The sequence below is a fragment of the Panthera leo genome, chromosome F2 (genome assembly GCF_018350215.1).
Source record: "Panthera leo isolate Ple1 chromosome F2, P.leo_Ple1_pat1.1, whole genome shotgun sequence".
NCBI lineage: Eukaryota > Metazoa > Chordata > Mammalia > Carnivora > Felidae > Panthera > Panthera leo.
Window position 1 is genome coordinate 17455364 of NC_056695.1, and position 19834 is coordinate 17475197.

Consider the following 19834-nt stretch of genomic DNA (forward strand, 5'->3'; position numbering starts at 1 on the left):
ATTGCCGGGTTTTTATATGCAGAACAATCAATACGCATGTGCCAGTTGGCATCAACTAAGTTTTATTAATGTAGGTACGTGCACATAATCAGTATGTGTTCCAAATAAAGAATAGGGTATTCTTATTTTTTTTTAACCAGTTGTGATAACCAATAAATAAATGTAATAAGCTCTGGCTTATTATAATGATGTTTTCAACATTTACTTTAGAAAGTTACGTGGGAAAGGTAAATTATAGTAATTTAACCCAGAGAATTATTATTTAGCAATTAAAATTATAATGAAAACTATTAATATAAACACAGTAATACCTTTATAATTAAAATTGATGAAAGCTATATATATTTGCTAAATATATACATGAAAATCAGAGATGTTGCCTTAAAGTACATTTTTTGTCTTTATAATGTTGTGTTTTTTCATGGTTCTGTTTCTGTGTTTTAAAAGATAGTATCACTCAGAGCATTACTGTCCCATAGCTAAAATCTTCATTTGGAAAATAGTCCTATTCCTTTTTTGCAACTACTGTAAAGTAGTAATTTTACTTCTCTGATACCACTGGAGGGCTTTCAAGTTAAGAGAGCTGATTTATGTTTTCCATTTGTGACATGGTTGATCCCAGGACAACATAAAAGGATATTTTAATTTTATATCTGAAACTTGTCAAAAGAGAAACAACAAACTGGGAGAGCATTTGTAATAAGGCCTAAGAAGGGAAAACATTTATGTAAAAATATATAGATGGATTTTTGAAAAGAATGATATTTAAAGCCCTGTAGATAAAAAGCAAAGGGACGTGAAGAAATACTGTTCGTAAACAGACATGTGGGAAATGTTCAACCTCAGTGCCAACAACAAGTGAAATTTTTAAAATAGAGATTTTTTTCTCTCTACCAAATTAACAAAAATGTAAATAAAATACTTAAGGACTGATAAGGGTAAGGCACAGCAGGCATCCCTGCCTGGGCTTTCCTGGCACCGCTATAATTTGACAGTTTGGCAGTGTGTATCAAACATGAAAATATTCAGGTCATTTAGGAGTTGACGCAAATGAAATAATCCTTCACGCAGAAACAAACAAAGGTAATCATTTTAGTACGAAAAATTAGAATCAATGTAAATATAAACCAATTCAATAATGTTTGTCCCCATATATTGTACATTAAAAAAAATTTTTTTACGATTCCAGTCAGTTTTTCAAAGCTACACAAAGACTATGTGAAATTACTGCAATATTTGCAAAATCATCTGTTAATAAGGTTATGGATTTTTTAAAAGCATCTTCCTGGTGTTTTCCATATTTTGTAACCATGTATATATATTTTTAATGCAAAAATGAAATATTAAAGACATTTTAAAGAAAATGTATATAATCCTGATTTTCCATGTTTTACTTGCTAATCACGTTGAGAGTATGTAGGTTTAGGTTATTTGAAAAATATCTTGCCTTGCTATAGGAGGCAGCTGGCTTTGAAGAAAGAACCAAATGAAGAGAGCTTCCTGAGTTCTGATTCCTGTTTCTACCACTTTTGACCTTAGATCTGAATTCTATTTCCTTTCTCTTTTTTCATCCATAAAATCTGTAATTGAACTAGGATCTCTTGCAGTTTTAAAATACAGATAAAAAGAATCTGTTCAGAAAAGGGAATAAGGTGTACTTTATCTTACAGCTATAGCTATTTATTAAGGACTTCTAAGTGGATAACTAAATTAATAGCCAGAAAATATCTTCGAGGACATCAGGAGCTTTCCCCTTACTTAGAGAAAAATAGAGTCCAAGAAACATGCTTTTGTTTAATTATCATTAATTATTAATGATAATTATGCTGTTAATAAACTATAACACATCCTCAGTTTAATGATTAACTGTAATCTTTAAAAATAGTAGGTAGTAGGGTACCTCAGACAGTTCAGCAACCCACTCTTGATTTTGGCTCAGGTCATCATCTCACGGGTTCCTGAAAGAGGGTACTGCTGATAGCTCAGAGCCTGCTTGGGATTCTCTTTCTCTGTCCTCCCCCATGCACATGTGTGCACCTTTGCTCAAAATAAATAAATAAAACTTTTTTTTAAAAGGTCTTAAAAATAGTAGGTAAAAAATTAATTATGTTTCCCAATAATTTTCATTATTATTTTGGAAATATGCTCTGTTAGGAAAATCATTGCTATGTAATGAAATCTTTTTATGTATCGGTGTTAATTCAGGGCGCAAGTTGCCCTTGTTTAATCCATGCTTACTGCCTCCTCTTCCCTCACCTATATAATATATAAAGAAAGTTAATTGAATGGAAAAGTGATCCAGTTTCTGCACATTCATTCAAAGAATAAGTGTATTGAAATTGTAATTTAGTTTGGATTATGTTATCAGATTCTCGGAAACACTATAATATATAAACAGAAAAGATTACTCCATGTTAAAATTATGACACAATAGGATCTCGTTTCATGAACCAGATTTTTTACACATTTTTTTTTTTTTTTTTTTTTGGTCTTGTGCTAGATTGTATGGTTCTCTAAATTTCTGTCTTCTGGGGACTGAAAATGTAGTACTTGAAAATTTTTCATGTAAAGATATTGGTAGAAAATAAATTTGTAAGTAGGAAACTGGTGTCAATATTGTTATTTTTATAAGAAATGTATTATTATGCTTAGGAAATTTTGCCCTTTATTTTTCATTTTTTTTTAATTTATTTTGAGATAGAAAGGGCATGTGCGTGAGTGGTGGAGGGACAGAGAGAGGAAGAGAGAGAATCCCAAGCAGGCTCCGCACTGTCAGTGCAGAGCCCAGTGTGTCCTCGATCTCACAAACTGTGAGAGCATGACCTGTGCTGAAATCAAGAGTTGGATGCTTAACTGACTCAGCCACCCAGGCGCCCCTTTGCCCTTATTTTTAAAAGTAGTTTGCATTGTGGAGATTTTCTATAATTTTCAAATGAATTTAAGTGGAAATATATATGATCTATATCACTAATAATAAATTGCTTAGATAAAATTTTTTAGTTCTGATCTTAAAGAGAAAAGTTTTTACGACTTATTTTGTATCTATAACGTATGGAAGTATAATCATATAATAAGGCTCTAGTAAAAGTATGCATATTTGGAATATCTGCAGCTTTGTGATTGTATGTATAAAGAATTTCAAAGGGAATTTATGTGAAGCAGAATTCAGTTACACCTGGCTGTATAAAAAGTGCTCACACTAACAAGATCACTAGATTAGTTTTATGGGATTTGGGGATAAATTTCTAGCTAATTATTAGTGAACTAGAATCTTTTTTTAGTTAAATTGCTTTATGGCATAGTAGGTAAGTAAAGATTTGGTTCTAAATTAATACTAGGGATTAAATTTATGTTAATTATTGTAAAGAAAAAAGACTGTCTAAAATTTTTGTTAGACCACAGTGGTGGAATTAGAAAGAAAAACTCCTGTCTGTGTGTATTTGCTTTAGAAATAAATCTGTCTCCTATAATTTGATCCAGCATCTGCAGTCTTCATCATCATCATATTATCATTTCCATGTCATAAAATTAATGAGCAGTTATTTGAAAATTTGAAACACAGGTAGCCACTTTAACCAGTTTTTAAATGTAAAAATGGTCCCTTGTAAATTGTGGTTTCTACACCCACCTCATCCAAGGAGCTTTCCCCAGTTTACTTCATTCATTTGACAACTTTGAGCTTCATTCCTGTGTTATTTTTTTCCTTACAACTGCTCTTCCAATTTGTCATAAAAATGTGTGTTTATATTGGTTGTGTGTTTCTAAATAAGTTTATGCATTTAATAAGAATTAGGACTTCAGTTTTCTTTAACATGGCTATACATCCAATATCTATGGGAGAGTTATACACATTTTATTTCAGAACCATTATTTTATTGACTGATAATCTTTGAAGTGTTATTAATAGTGTTACTGTTTTTTCCCCCATCTTGATAGCTACACTCTACCTCACAGAACATCAACCTGGGACCATCTGGAAATCCTCAGTAAGTTTAATTTGTTTCAAAAATCCTGTAACTGAATTCTAGGATGACCTGTCTTGTGAATGTGCAGGTATACATAAATTATATCAGTTTAACTAGAACCCTATAAAATACAATAACCATAGTTATGGTGAATATAATGCTATCATATGCTTTGCTTATCTATTTTACTGTTCTAGCTTTCCATTGCTGTAACAGAGTTCTGAGGATTTTGTAAATCCACAGATTATTAATTTGGTTCTGCTGTTTTGCCATTGTCATTTTTCTGGTGTGTGTGTGTGTGTGTGTGTGTGTGTGTGTGTGTGTGTGTGTGTGTATGTGTAAAATCAGAAGACTGTATTTCTCAGGGGATCTTAAGTCGTCCTGGGAGGGACTTGGAGGGGCTCTGACAGAAGTATCCATGCAGATCTAACACATATTCTCACTGGTGCTCAGTGTTTATTGGTGCAACCCTGGTTGTCAGCCAGCTTGTTCCAGAGGAGTCATGATGGACATTACCATAGTAAAGTCTATTGAACTTGTTCTAACCAGTTTCTCCCACAGTGCCATATTTTTTTGAGCATGGGGAAAACATTTTGAGGAACACCAGGAATGGCAAATGTAGATTTGAGTATTAGATCTTGATTTTGAGTATCAACTCTAGCAGTTGAATCTAGCAGTGCCTAGATTGCTGAATACATAGGATTCCAGGGCCCCTTCTTGGCTCAGTTTGAGGAATGCCCTGACAGATTAATGATACCTGCCATGGTTTGGAGAAAGAGTATAATTTTTCTATCCTTACTTGTAATTATTCTTCAGTTTCATTGGATTAATTCTGAAGTAGTGTAGCTTTTCTCCCAAGACATTATGCTTCCCTCACTCTTTTGGTCCTCTTAGAGAGTGAGTAAAGACAGATAAAAAGTGGCGCCAAGTGGGGCGCCTGAGTGGCTCAGTCAGTTAAGCGGCCGACTTCAGCTCAGGTCACGATCTTGCAGTTTGTGAGTTCGAGCCCCACATCAGGCTCTGTGCTGACAGCTCAGAGCCTGCAGCCTACTTCAGATTCTGTGTCTCCCTCTCTCTCTCTCTGTCCCTCCCCTGCTCGTGCTCTGTCTCTCCCTGTCTCTCAATAAATAAATGTTAAAAAAAAGAAAAAAAAAAGTGGCCCAAGGATTGGGTCTTGAGAGACGTCAGCGTTGTAGTAAGGTCAGGGAGGAACCAGTAAAGGAGGAAAAAAAAAAAAAAAAAGAAGTTAGTAAAATAGGAGAAAAACTGGGAATGTGATGTCTCAAAAGCAGGTGAAGAAAGTGTGTCAAGGGGGGAGTAATTAACTATGTTAATGTTTCTGGTAAAGCAGGTAAGTGTTGAGAATTGACCATTGGGTTTGATAAATCATTGGCAACCTTTGTAAGCTGTTTCAGTGGTGTAATGGGTACAAACCCTGATAGGAAAGAGTTCAGGAGAGGACAGTGGAAATAGACAATGAATTTAAACCTCTTACTTGAAGAATTTTACTGCAAAGGAAAGCAAAGAAATGGAGTGGTAGCTGGAAGGGAGGTTTAGTTTTGAGCATGCTTTCCTGTCATCATACACTGAGTTGTTCAGGCAGCACAGAAACTTGCTTTCAGCTAGGGTTCATCACCAATAGTTAACAGTGGTGCCTTGGGTACGGCCTCAGTTAGCCTATTTACTATGTTTGAAAAATTTGCATGATTTTTTGCTATTTGTTTAAAAAAATTATTTCAGTATCTCGACATATCACTAAAGAACAAAATAGTCCAAAGAGCAGGTTCTTGAAGAAGAAAAACACCTGAGCTTAGTTAAGTATTTATCTCCCTAATCTTTACCTGTTATTATTTAACCTAGGCCTGGTGCTACTCTAATGTTTGAATTGGCCATTTATTTTGATAGTAAATTAAAGGAAATTTAAACTCTAAATGGAGGCATTATCTTCTCCTGAGTCCAATTTAAGATTCAGACCATGTTGAAGGAAACCTCTTTCTTGGCTGCTTACGCTCTGCTTTCTGTTGCCATGTGCTTTTGTCTACCTGTAACCAATATTGTTTTTATCTGACAAGTTAATGTAAATAAAAGGACAAAATTAGTATTCTCTTTGATCTCTGTACTCCTGGATTTTCTGCATTGCCATCTATGAGAATAAGCGGAGAGGTCTTTTATCTGTAATGTGTGATAAGTGATATATGTGCAAAATCTGTGTGTGTCAGAAAAATTGCCAAACTAGATAGTCCTTGGAATAAATTACTAATTTATATAGTTATTCAGTTTCCTCATTAACAACACTGGTGAGGTTTATGGTTAACAAAATTGGTTTAAAGAGAAGCTACATTGAGTTCAAACAATATATAGATATAGATAAATGCTTTTCTCACAAAAAGACTATTATGGAAGTCCTTCTTAAGCAGAACTTAACAAGGCATAAAGAAGGTTATAAAATGTCTTATCAGAAAGTAGATATTACTTCTATTCATTATTACCTATATTATATTCAAGATGAGGTATATTACCAGTGTGAAAGCTGGAGTCATCATGCTAGAATGTTGTGCCCAGCATTTACTTATTAAAGAGTGAGGTACTAAAAAATGTTTAAAAGTTAACATCTTTCCAATTTCTAGGAGGCTAATTTTTGTCATTGTTCATTTATTTCAGTGCTAAACCAACAGACTTTGATTTCTTAAAAGTTATTGGAAAAGGCAGCTTTGGCAAGGTAAGAGTTTTTATTTTTCCATACAATAAATAAATACTTAAGGAATGCATGCGTTGTATATTCCAGGCCACGGTGCTTGTTGGTATGCAGGATATGGAGTTATGATGTTTTCCCTACCTTCAAGTACTTGAGATAAGACATCTACTCAAATTTTAACATAAAATTCATTTGTTCAACAAATATTTATTGAGCACCTATGATGTGCCAAGCACCATACTGGCTTCTGGTTAGATAGTACTGAACAAAACTGACATAGTCACTACCTTTGTGACGCTTAGAACCTAGTAGGAGAAGGAACCAATTAAAAATATGCAGTCAGGGCACCTGGGTGGCTGAGTTGGTTAAGTGTCCAACTCTCTTGGTTTCGGCTCAGGTCGTGATCTCATGGTTGGGGAGTTCGAGCCCCATATTAGTCTCTGTACTGACAGCATGGAGCCTGCTTGGGATTCTCTCTCTCTCCCTCTCTCTGTCCCTCTGTGTGCGTGTGCTCTGTCTCTCTCAAAATAAGCTTTAAAAAAACAGTCAAATAATTGAAAGTAATGGGACTGTGAAGTAAATGAAGAATAGAAGACAATAGGCAGTGGTGGAAAAATTCCTATTTAGATGGGTCAAAGATGGCTTCTTTTTACTTCTTTTTTTTTTTAATGTTTATTTTTGAGAGAGGGAGAGGAAGTGTGCAGGGGAGGGGCAGAGAGAGAGAGGGAGAGGGAGAGAGAGAGAGAGAGAGGGAGAATCTCAAGCAGACTCAGTGCTGACATTGCAGGGCTCAAACCCATGAACTGTGAGATCATGACCTGAGCTGAAATCAAGTCAGACACTTAACCTACTGAGCGATGCAGGAACCCCAAGGATGGCTTCTTTAAAGGGATGCTATTTAAGCTGCAGCAGGAAAGACATAAATGAGCAGCAATGAAAATAACAATTGAGGAAGGAAAGGGATGTGTGAAAACCCTGCTGCTCCTCACACAGTGTCAGATGAATCATATAACTTGACCGTGTAGCCAAACCAAGGAAGGAGAATCTACTTTAAGGCCAGAAGCATCATAGATGGAGTTACCAGAATCATAAGATATATTTTGCATTATACTTCAATCTGCAGTGAAAATAAATATGCATGTGTTTAATTATAGGTTGCTACATTCCTAGCTTTCAGTATCTCTAGTTTGTTTTCTGAGTTCCCTAGATACCAGAAACTGTGACCATACAATTAAATCCATGTGTGTTTATTAGTTCAGGACATATATTGACCACCCACTACGTGCTGGACATTGTGCTAGTATAGCAACAGAAGGTTAGAAAGGGATAATGCACGCAAAATGCTCCCTCACAGTCTGTTGGGATGTTTGAGATAATCTGTCATTAAAAACAAAAAGCATTCTTTTTTAGATCTAGATAATGATGTTTAGATCTAGAGTCTACCAGGAATTGGTTCTCACATATAGTATGAAGTTGTAGGGTCAGAGTTCATTTTTTACCCTATTGATATCCAGCTGGTAACTTCATCATTTATACGGTGTCCATACATGCATGCATCTGCTTCTAGATTTTATGTTTTATATTTCTGTTTTGAGATTTTGTTTTGTTCTGTTAGTCTATGTCGTTTGATATCCAACAAAACAAGGCCTCCCTTGTTTTTCTTCAAGAGTCTTAGCCCTTTGCATGTATTTTTAATTAGCATACCAATTTCCACAAAATTTGCATGCCAATTTCCACAAATTCTGGATTTTGATTGGGATTGCATTGAATCTAGAACAATTTGGGAAGAATTGTCATTTTTACATTAGTCTTCCAATCCATTAACCGTGGTATATCCTTTCTTAATTTTTAGTTCCTCTTTAATTTTTTTCAATAATGTTTTATAATGTCCTATAGAGTTTTTATATATCTTTAATTGGATTTATTCCTATGTGTTTCATTTCTAAATGCTGTTGAAAACTGGTGTTAATTATTGAAGCCGAATATATGCATTACCTGTGTGACACATTGGTTTTACTTCTAGCTATATATCCTTCTAGCTATTTATCTTTCTAGCTATATATCCAACAGATATACATGCACATACACACTAATATGGAATATGGAAAGGAATATGTCATAATATTCATGGCATTGTTACTCATAAACAATCTAAATGTCGGTCAATTAGAGTGGATTAAATTGTGTAATGCAGTTTTTCACAGAACAAATAATCATAAAATTTGTAAGGAGCCACAAAAGACCCTGAATAGCCAACGTAATTTTGAAAAAGAAAAAACAAAACCAGAGGTATCACAATCCCAGATTTCAAGATATTCTACAAACCTGTAGTCATCAAGACAGTATGGTAGTGGTACAAAAATAAACACATAGATCATTGGAACAGAACAGGGAACCCAGAAATAAACCCACAATTATATAGTCAATTAACGTTCAACAAAGGAGGCAAGAATATGCACTGGGAGAAAGTCTCTTCAACAAATGATGCTTGGAAAACTACATGCAAAAAGATGAAACTGGACCACAGTTCTTACACCACACACAAAAATAAACTCAAAATGGATTAAGGACCTAACTGTGAGACCTGAAACCATAAAAATTCTATAAGAGCGCACAGACAGCAATTTCTCTGACATCGGCCAGAAAAACATTTTTCTAGATATGTCTCCTGAAGCAAGGAAAACAAAAGTAAAAATAAGCTATTGAGACCACATAAAAATAAAAAGTTTCTGCACAGCAAAGGAAATAATCAATAAAACAAAAAGACAGCCTACTGAATGAGAGAAGATATTTGCAAATGGCATATTTGATACAGGGTTAATATCCAACCTAGATAAGGAACTTCTGCAACTCAACACCAAAAAAAACAAATAGCCCAATTAAAAATCAGCAGAAGACATGACCAGACGTTTCTCCAAAGAGGACACACAGATGGCCAACAGACACAAAAAGATGCTCAACATCATTCATCATCAGGGAAATGCAAATCAAAAGTACAATGAGATATCACCTTACAGCTGTCAGAATGGCTAAAATCAAAAGCACAAGAAACAAGTGTTGGCAAGGATGTGGAGAAAAAGGAGGCCTTGTGCACTGTTGGTAGGAATGCAAACTGGTGCGGCCACTGGAAAACAGTATGGAGGTTCCTCAAAAAATTAAAAATAGAACTGTGTGATCCAGTAATTCTACCACTGGGTATGTACCCAAAGTATTAAAAAACACTAATTTGAAAACATATATTCACCCTTATGTTTTAAGCAGCATTGCTTTCAATAGCCAAATTATGGAAACAGCCCAAGTGTCCATTAATAGATGAATGGATAAAGAAGATGTGGTTTGTATTATGTATACACTGGGATATTACCGAGCTATGAAAAAAAATGAAATCTTGCCATTTACAACAACATGGGAACATCTAGAGAGTATAATGCTAAGTGAAATAGGTCAGTCAGAGAAAGACAAATACCATATGATTTCATTCATATATGGAATTTAAGAAATAAAAATAAAAGAGACAAACCAAGAAATAGACTCTTAACTATAGAGAACAAAGTGATAGTTACCGGGGGGGGGGGGGGGGTGACTTGGGGGGGAATATGTGAAGTAGGTGAAGGGGATTAAGAATATACTTACTGTTAAAAAAAAAAAAAAGTACATTTATCATAATGAGCAGTGAGTAATATATAGAGTTGTTGAATAACTGTATTATACACCTAAAACTAATATAACACTATGTTAACTATATTAGAATTAAATTTTTTAAAATTGTATAATGCATTCTGCACAGTAAAAAACAAAAATTATGCTACGTGACACAACATGAATGCATATTACATTATTTAGAATGAAAGAAGTCACAGACAACTTTATATGATTCTAATTACATAAAACCCAAAAAAAGACAAAACTTAATCTGTGTTATTACAAATTGCGATAGTTGAGGAAGACAGGGATAAGTAGTTTCTGAAATCAGGGGAAAGGTGAGGCTTCAAGCTACTGATAATGTTTTATTTTTATTTTTATTTTTTTATTTCTTTTTAAAAGTTTTATTTAAATTTCAGTTAGTTAATATTCAGTGTAATATATCAGCTTCAGGTGTGCAACTTGGTGATTCAGTATTTATATACAATACCTGGTGCTCATCACAAGTGCACTCTTTAATTCCCATCACCCATTTAACCCATCCCCCCATCCACCTCCCCTCTGATAACCATCAGTTTCTTCTCTATAGTTAAGAATCTGTTTCTTGGCTTGCCAATCCCTATGATTGTTTATTTTGTTTCTTAAATTCCACATATGAATGAATGAAATACAGACTTTGTCTTTCTCTGACTTACTTCGCTCAGCATAATGTGCTCTAGCTCCATTCATGTCATTGCAAATGGCAAGATTTCATTCATTTTATGGCTGAATAATATTCCATTGTGTATATATACCACGTCTTCTTTATCCATTCATCAGTCAGTGGACATTTAGGCTTTTTCTATGATTTGGATATATTACATAATGCTGCTGTAAACATCTTCTGTAAGGGTGCAGGTTTGCCTTCAAATTAGTATTTTTGTATTTTTTGGGTAAATACAAAAATAGACACATAGATCAATGGAATAGAAAACCCAGAAATGAACCCACAACTGTATGATAATGTTTTATTTTTTGACCTGAATAGTGGTTACACAGTGTGACTTCATTTTGTAGTAATTTACTGAGCTATAATGATTTGTGAGTTTTTTTATATATATGTTATGTTTAACAAAAATTAAAAGTCTTATAAAATGGTTAGAAGCCAATAAAATACAATAAAACAAATTAAAGAATACATAAAAAGGAAAAGTAAACAAATACAAATCCACAGTGTGTCTGAAAAGTAGAAAAAATATATGATAGACTAAAATAAATAATGGCAACCTAAAATTTATTACAAACTCTTCTCCACTGAGTGGTCTTGGTTCCATTTTCATTTTCCCAGTTTGTTTCTTAACAGTTCTCCAATCTACCAGTCTATTGAAAAAATACTTAGCTCTTTTAAGGGAATGAGTATCCCTTGATTGCCACATTTGAATTATTTTCTCTTAATATACTTGAAGATGAACCAATCAAAATAGAGAAGGAAAGGTCAGGCTGGGAGGTGGGAGGTGTTGAGAAAAGGAAAGATTTAAGAAAGGAAAGATGTTCAGTAGAGTCAAATATTGTAGCAAACAAAAGAATGGAAAATGGGAGAAATGGCCAACAGTTGAGCACAAGACATTTTTACCTTGAAGATGTTTTGAGTCTACTTTGATTAAAAACATTTTTTTAAATTAATAGGCTTTATTTTTAGAACAGTTCAGATTTACAGAAAAGATGAATATAGAGAAAATACAGGAAATTCAGAGAATTCCCAAACCATCCTCCATTCCACACAATTTCCCTATTGTGAATATCTTACATTAACATGGTACATTTGTTCCAAATATTCAACCAATATGGATGCATATTATTAACTAATGTCCACTGTTCATTTAGATTTCCTTACTTTTTACCTAATGGCCTGTTTTTGTTCCAGGATCTCACCCACAATACCACATTGCATTAAGTTGTCATGTCTCCTCCAGCTTCTCTTAGCTGTGACTGTTTCTTAGACTTTCCTTGTTTTTGAGGACCTTGATGGTTTTGAGAAGTACTAGTTAGGTATATTGTAAGATTGGAATTTGTCTGGTACTTTACTCATGATTAGTCTGGGGTTATAAGTTTTAGCAAGGTTAACAACACCGGGACTAGAATATGAGGCCCAGCAGTGTCCCTACTTGCTGTGTCAGATAATCTCAAAACGCTTTGGAACGTACCCCGTTTAATAGTTACACAGCTTGCTGGGCATCTTGAATCCCTTAAAATTATTTGTAAAATCCTAAGTCTGTTACTTTTTTTTCTGGAGCAAGAGCCTCTAAGTTGCTTCACATCTTTGAAAGTGCATACAACCTGCCCATTATAAAAACTCGGCTATACAGGGTGCTTCTTCTTCTGAATGTTCCTGAATTTGAGACTTGTATTAAAACCTAAATGCTCAAATAGAAATGCACTTTGATCATATAGAAACCCATTTCCTTCTCCTTTTTTTAAAAAATATATTCATGAAGTTTATAGCCTTAGTATTTTCACTCTTTAGGACTCAGGGCTGGTGCTTGCACGCGTGGGCGCGCGCGCGCACACACACACACACACACACACACACACACACACACACACACGAGGATCTCAAGCAGTTTAGATTTGGGGACTTAAATTGGGTAAAAATCTCAAACTTTGGCACATTAAGTGACAAAGAAATGGTATCTGGCTATTCAAGTGATAAATATTTTTTTTGTAAAATATCTAAAGAGAAGTGAAATAGAAATAAATTCAGTACTTTTCAGTTTTCGAAACTAAAATATACAATCTAGGTCCCTTGTAGACTTTTTTTGTACATAATTTAAGTATGAATTTATTGACAAGTGAATTATTTCTATCAAAATACTGAAATTTCTAATAGTATGCACAATCTTTACAACAGGTTCTTCTTGCAAAACGGAAACTGGATGGAAAATTTTATGCTGTCAAAGTGTTACAGAAAAAAATAGTTCTCAACAGAAAAGAGGTAAAGTAAAATAGCATTTTTTTTCTCCTAAATCCATTTTCTCAAATAACAAATGTTTTCTGGCATATAATACAAGTGGATCCTTTACTTTTTTTTTTTTTTTAACAGCAAAAACATATCATGGCTGAACGTAATGTGCTTTTGAAAAATGTGAAACATCCATTTTTGGTTGGATTACATTATTCTTTCCAAACAACTGAAAAGCTTTATTTTGTTCTGGATTTTGTTAATGGAGGGGAGGTGAGTTTTATCATTAGTTTTCTTTCTTTTTTTTTTTTTTTTTTGTATGTTTTTATTTATTTAAGCAATCTCTACACCCAACGTGGTGCTCGAACTCGTGACCCTGAGATCAAGAGTCTCATGCTCTACTGACCCAGCCAGCCAGGTGCCCTTATGATTAGTATTCTTATGTTGATAATGTTTAGAAAAAGTAGAAGGAAGTCACAGTTTTTATTCACTTACCAGTTTTTGGAAGGATAGGCCAGCATTAACAGCTATTATGTTCAAGATTCTGGCTAATAGGCACAAAGCAAGCTAATGAAGAATTGTAAACAAAGCTCTTTTCTTAAGCAGTTTATGGTGTAGGTGGAAGATTCATAAAAGAGCCTTGGTTTGAATCTACAGACTTCACAGATACTATAGCAAGAATAATATACTGAAATGTTAACAATAAAACATGATTTGTATTTAGATAATTATTGTCTCCACAGTTGCATTTAAAGATTAGCCTGTCATTTTCTAAAATGTGCAAACTATAATCAGATGAGATGATCCTCTAATAAAGAGTTCTGTGGTGAAGTCAGTGGAAAATATTTCATGTTCTATCCCATTGGCAATTACCAATAATGTTTCTTGGTGACTCACAATATGTTTCAGCATGTTAAAGATTTTGAGTTCTGCCGTAAACAAAGCAAAGATTTCTTTGAAAATATTTTCTTACCATGTAGTTCCTTTTTGTTTGAACCAAATCTATTAATTATATTCCCCAAAACTCTGAATCAGAGGGATATTGAAATATATTTTGGGAAATGCTACTATCATGATAATAATTACAGTAATAGCTAACATGCATCAAGTGTACTTGATGTGCCCAGCACTCTGGCTCTTTGTGTGTATTATTTTATCTTCACAACAATTCTGTTATATAAGATAAAGAAACTGAGGCACAGAGAAGCTAGTAACTTGCTCAGGTCATGTGTTCAGTAAGTATTAGAGCCAGGAATTAAACTCAGGCAGTGTGATTCCAGGATTTAGACAGCTGACAGTCCCGTTCCTCTGTTGCTCAGCCCCCATGCCTTTGTAATTAGTTTGCTCTCTGACCTATGAATGTCTCTAAAAATTATTCCGGTAGGTAGTGTCATATCTTTACAAAGGGTCTTTGATCCCCTAGTCCCAGAACAGAAAGAGAGGAAAATAATTATTTCAGCCTTGCTATAGTACACTTAGCTGTAGAATAAAGGAATTAGAAGAAAGACTAATGTCTATTCTGCAAACCTGAAAGATGGTCAGACACACCTAGATCATTTTGGGTTTTGTTTTTGGGGTGTGTGTGTGTGTGTGTGTGTGTGTGTTTAAAGATTGTATTTTTAAGTAATCTCTGCACCCAACATGGGGCTCGAACTCACAACCCCAAGATCAAGCATCACGCACTCTACTGACTGAGTCAGCCAGGTGCCCTACCCCTAGATCATTTTGGGGGAAGATCATAAAAGAATCATTATTCAACCACCTACATCTATGACAGAAGTGCTAAATGCCTCCTCAGTGTAGAAGCAAGACTATGAAGGTTGAAGATTTTAAGGTTGTCATTTTATTTTGTGTGTACATGAGTGCTAACATATACTGAGAATTTATTGAGGGCCTGGCACTTTGTAATTATTTTACCTGCATTATTTGAATTAATCAATATAATTGTTTTAGATATACACTCTTCTACCCATTTTATATATAAGGAAACTAAGGCTCAGAGAAGTTAAGTAACTTTTTCAGTGTCATCATGTGTAAGTGTCAGGTCCTGGATTTAATTAACCTAGACCTCAGTACCACTCTGTGTATTAGAAATGTCATGCAAGGCGTTAAATGCAGATCCTCTTGCAAGCTTCCTGTTTTGTCCGTGGTTTCTTCATGCTGTTTTAGGACCTTGCTTCTGAGCTCTTTTTACCCAGTCATCACTCATAAACTGAGTGGCAAAGGTGGAAAGAGGTAGGATTGTGTTCTAAAAAACAGACTTGGCTAGGATAATGAGGAATGAAAAGAATGGAATAGAATATTGGGGTTGGTGGAGGAGGCGTTGAAAGGGCAGTAGTAGGTAGAATAGCAGTAAAGACAAGGAGAACAGATAGAGGTATGAAGAGTATAATTTCATTATGGGTTTCCTGTTGTTATTACTAGTGTTGTCCCCTGATTCTCATACTTAACATTTTAACCTTGATGTGTGATACTTACTTTTGCATGCTACTTCACATCTGTTTTGGAGCCAGGTAGAGTATAAAGAAGTAAGTTTTATGATACGAGGCATATAAACAAGCCTTCCTGAGCCTCAGCTTCCTCATTAATTTTCTACCTCCAAATAGTTGGGTGGATTTAAATAATACAAGCATATAAAGTCCTTAGCATGCTGCCTTTGATTTAGTAAGTAGTGTTAGCTATCATTAGTGAATGGTCAGTTTTTCATTTTGGGTAATTTTCATTACTATTATATTAGACAGATGTGATCAGATCAATATAGCATATTATAATAGTATAAGCCACAGCTAACAAAGGCAGTAATAGGGCTAAATAGGAGGGAGTATTCCAGAAATAATTAAAGGATAACAGCAGAAGAATTTATTCATTAGTTAGAGACAGAGGCTGAGGGTAAAGGAGCAGTCTAGGTAAATCCCAGGCCAGCATCCATTTATCTACTGTGTCAGGATCTGGTATAACTGATCTTCACCATAACCTTTCAGAAGAGGTTAAGAAAAATTTGGGGACAATTTTTGTTAAGTCAGAGAAGTAGAACGAATTGCACACAAAAGGAGAAAATTTGAATCCAGGTCTGATCAGCTATAAAACCTGTACCTTGTTGCCTTCCATGGCTTAGAGAGCTGGATAGAAAGTGATGTCATTAAAGGAGTAGAATACCACAGTGGCAGTTAAGTTTGTAAAAGAAGACAAGGGGCTCTGTTCTAGACAAGTTGAGTTTGTTGGCTTGTGAAATCGTCAAGAAAGAACAGCAGGCAGCAGGTCTTTGTAGAAGAAGCCCTAAGCAGAGGTCTAGGTGGGGTATGGCCATATGAAAGACCTCAGTGTTGAGGGGTTAGTTAAAATCACTGGAATGGACTAGGTCACCCGGGCAGGGTGGGTTTCCAGAGGAAGGATGACTGTGAAGAGACCGAGGACAAAAACCTTGTTATCTCTGCAGAGTAAAGGGGCAGAAAGGAGCAGAGATGGAACTCTCCAAGGAAGGAGACCTAAGGCAAGATCATTGTTTTAAAAGCCAAGGGAACTTAGAGGAAGGACCTAGGACAAACTTTACCCAGGCAGGTAACCTAAGGAGTAAAGGGCAGATTGTAAGTAAGACATAAGTTAAGGATTCAGAAGTGTAAGAAGTGAACTGGAGAGTCCAGCTGCTGCTCAGTTCCCACCATTTGCTACCACATTGGAATTTAGGCTTAATGTTGCAGAGTTTCCTTCTCTCCCCCACCCCCCCAGAAGAAACCAGAACTATGAGTTTTTATCCCCCCAAAATTTCTCCCGTTTTTAAATGTTACCAGTTAATTGAGATTTTTCTAAAAACAGTATTTGGCTCAAACAAATGAGATCTGTGGGTTATATTTGGTCTGCCTGCCGCTTGTTTTCAATCTCTGAATAGGGTTTGATTTTTTTTTTTTTTTTTTTTTTTTTTCCAAATGAAAGCACAGTTAAGAAAGGTCTAGTGAGATAACCATATGGCTAGGGTCTTTGTTGATAATCTTTTCCAGAGTGATAAGGACACTGATGCATTGAGGATTGAGTAAATGAGAGATGAGCAAGTTAGCAAGGGTAAAGAAAGATGCATGATTCAAGAGAGAATAATTGCTAGGTGGGGGACACACAAGGGAGAGTCACAGTTCTGGGCTTTGGGGCATTTTTATCTCATGTTAAGAATAACAAAAATCCTATTTTTGTATTTATAGGATATGTTTGTTTCACCTTATGTGTGAATGATCTTAATATCTTTCTTTTTCCCCCATTTTACAGCTGTTTTTCCACTTACAGAGAGAACGGTCCTTTCCCGAACACAGAGCTAGGTTTTATGCTGCTGAAATTGCCAGTGCATTGGGTTACTTGCACTCCATCAAAATAGTGTACAGGTAAATTTTAATGTATTTCTTGTAAAAATGTCATTTTATAACTTTATTTCAGTTAATATTCAGTTTTGCTTTCCTTTTAATTTAATAGGGACTTGAAACCAGAAAATATTCTTCTGGATTCAGTAGTAAGTATTTTAAAAATCTACTGATTCTCAATTTTATTCTCATTTATGCTTAGTGGAAAAAAATCTGTCTCAAAAGCTCTACACTGCATGATTCCATTTATATAACATTCTCAAAATGACAAAACTGTAGACATGGAAAGCAGATTAATGGTTGTAAAGTGACAGGGACAGTGGGAAAAGCAGAGTGAAAAGATAAAGGGGTAGCATGAGTGAGTTCTTTTGATCCTTTGAGGTGTTGGACAGTTCTTTGTCTTGATTATGGTGATAGTTACACAAATCTGCACACCTCTATTGCATAGAACCACACATACCCAAATGCATGTAAAAAACCCAAAACTGGGTAAAATTGGCAATCTGGTTAACAGTATTCTACCAATGTCAGTTTCCTGATTTTGATATTTTACTGCAGTTATATAAGATATCAGCATTGGTGAAGAGTATACAAAACTCTTTGTAATATTTTTGCAATTTCCTGTGTGTCTACAATTATTTTAAAGTGAAATGGTTTTAAAAATTGTGAGTTTATGCCCATGCACTGTTTTATCTTACTGCCCCTGTATTTGTCAGGGACATGTTGTCTTAACAGATTTTGGGCTTTGTAAAGAAGGAATTGCTATTTCTGACACGACAACAACATTTTGTGGGACACCAGAGGTAAGAAATATGTCTCATTTGTCATTTATATAATCATGTTTAAAATGCAAAAATGAATCACAAATTGCATATATAATATTTGAAATCAGAAAAGTAGAATATTTTCTGCTTTCTACTGAAGTAGAATTTCAGCTTCCAGCCACTTGGAAATATATGATAATCATCCCTTCAGAACATTTAAAGTTTACTGATAGTTAGTATTTTTAATTATGATTGCGAGCTACCACAGATAACCCAACAAAGATATAAATTATGCTTATAATGTTAAAAGTTTACCATATCCTTTATTTAAAAAAAATCACAAATCAGTAATGAAAAAGTCCTAAAGTTGTGGTAATGTTTACACCATTCTAAATGTACTAACAGCCATTGAATTATACTAAGTGTTCATTTAACAGAAGAGAGTAAAGTAGTGGATATGGAAGGAAAGAACTGCAAGTCAGAATTAATCAGAACATCTCACTCTCTAATCATGTTAGCTAGCAGAAAATGTATCCTTCTATTTGAGACAATAATAATAATCCTTACAAGCTATGTTCAAGCCTTGTTATTCTCACTACACACACACACACACACACACACACACACGTATGTTTAGTTTATTTTAAACTGTCCTAATTTTAATGTATTTATAGTTACCTTAGATGCCAGGTAGTATTTCATCTTTATCATAGAGTAGTTGCGAATATTGTGTTGCAATGTGTGATAAAATGGCTCATGAGTCTTTTAATCAAGATCAGAAAAAAATTTTTAACTTAAAAGTGAGAGTACTTGAAATGTCTTTTTCTTTTCTTCCTCCCTTCCTCCCTTCCTTCCTTCCTTCCTTCCTTCCTTCCTTCCTTCCTTCCTTCCTTCCTTTCTCTGTCACCCTAGCTCTTGTGTATATTTGTAATCATTCTGTTTCAGTTTGTGTATGAAGAAACCTTTTTTTTGTGAATGTGTGTTGATTTCATAGTTCAACAAAATCTTTAAGTCCTGTAATTTTTAGAAAGGAAACACAAGTTTTTTTGGTCATCTAAATCTAAATGTAATCAGAAATTATTAAACCCTTTTTATATATTTTGCCATATCTTTGGATCACATTAGAAAGAAGGATTAAGAAATTATTTCCTTATTTCATATGGGAACAGAAAATACATGTCTTGGAATCTAGAATTCAAATTCACCATTTTATATGTGTGAAATTGTGATGAGTTTAAATGTTTCACAAATTAAAATGTGCATAGCCATCTAATCACAACTTTTCTAAATAATTATATTAGAGGATTGCTATTTGTAATTCTCTAGTAAAAATTGTAGAATTCTTTTTTCTTTAACTAAAGGGAAAAACATTATATTTGCTACACTAAAAATTCTTGTTTAAAGAGAAACAATTACAAGTAATGACTAGAGGAATTTCTAAAATAAATTTCTTGTGAAAGACTCCCTGCCCCTCCAGCCCAATATCT

At 34.5% G+C, this 19834-nt stretch overlaps 1 protein-coding gene across 6 annotated transcripts in view; it reads left to right on the forward strand.

The window, feature by feature from the left end:
- LOC122210693 (serine/threonine-protein kinase Sgk3) overlaps positions 1 to 19834 on the forward strand; it is a 144210-nt gene that overhangs the window by 105421 nt on the left and 18955 nt on the right. For all 6 annotated transcript variants that reach the window (XM_042923516.1, XM_042923517.1, XM_042923515.1 and 3 more), the window contains exons 7-13: positions 3937 to 3986; positions 6627 to 6684; positions 13190 to 13273; positions 13382 to 13513; positions 17495 to 17607; positions 17696 to 17732; positions 18300 to 18386. In XM_042923516.1, the coding sequence (XP_042779450.1) occupies positions 3937 to 3986; positions 6627 to 6684; positions 13190 to 13273; positions 13382 to 13513; positions 17495 to 17607; positions 17696 to 17732; positions 18300 to 18386 (561 nt within the window). The remainder of the gene's footprint in view (positions 1 to 3936; positions 3987 to 6626; positions 6685 to 13189; positions 13274 to 13381; positions 13514 to 17494; positions 17608 to 17695; positions 17733 to 18299; positions 18387 to 19834) is intronic.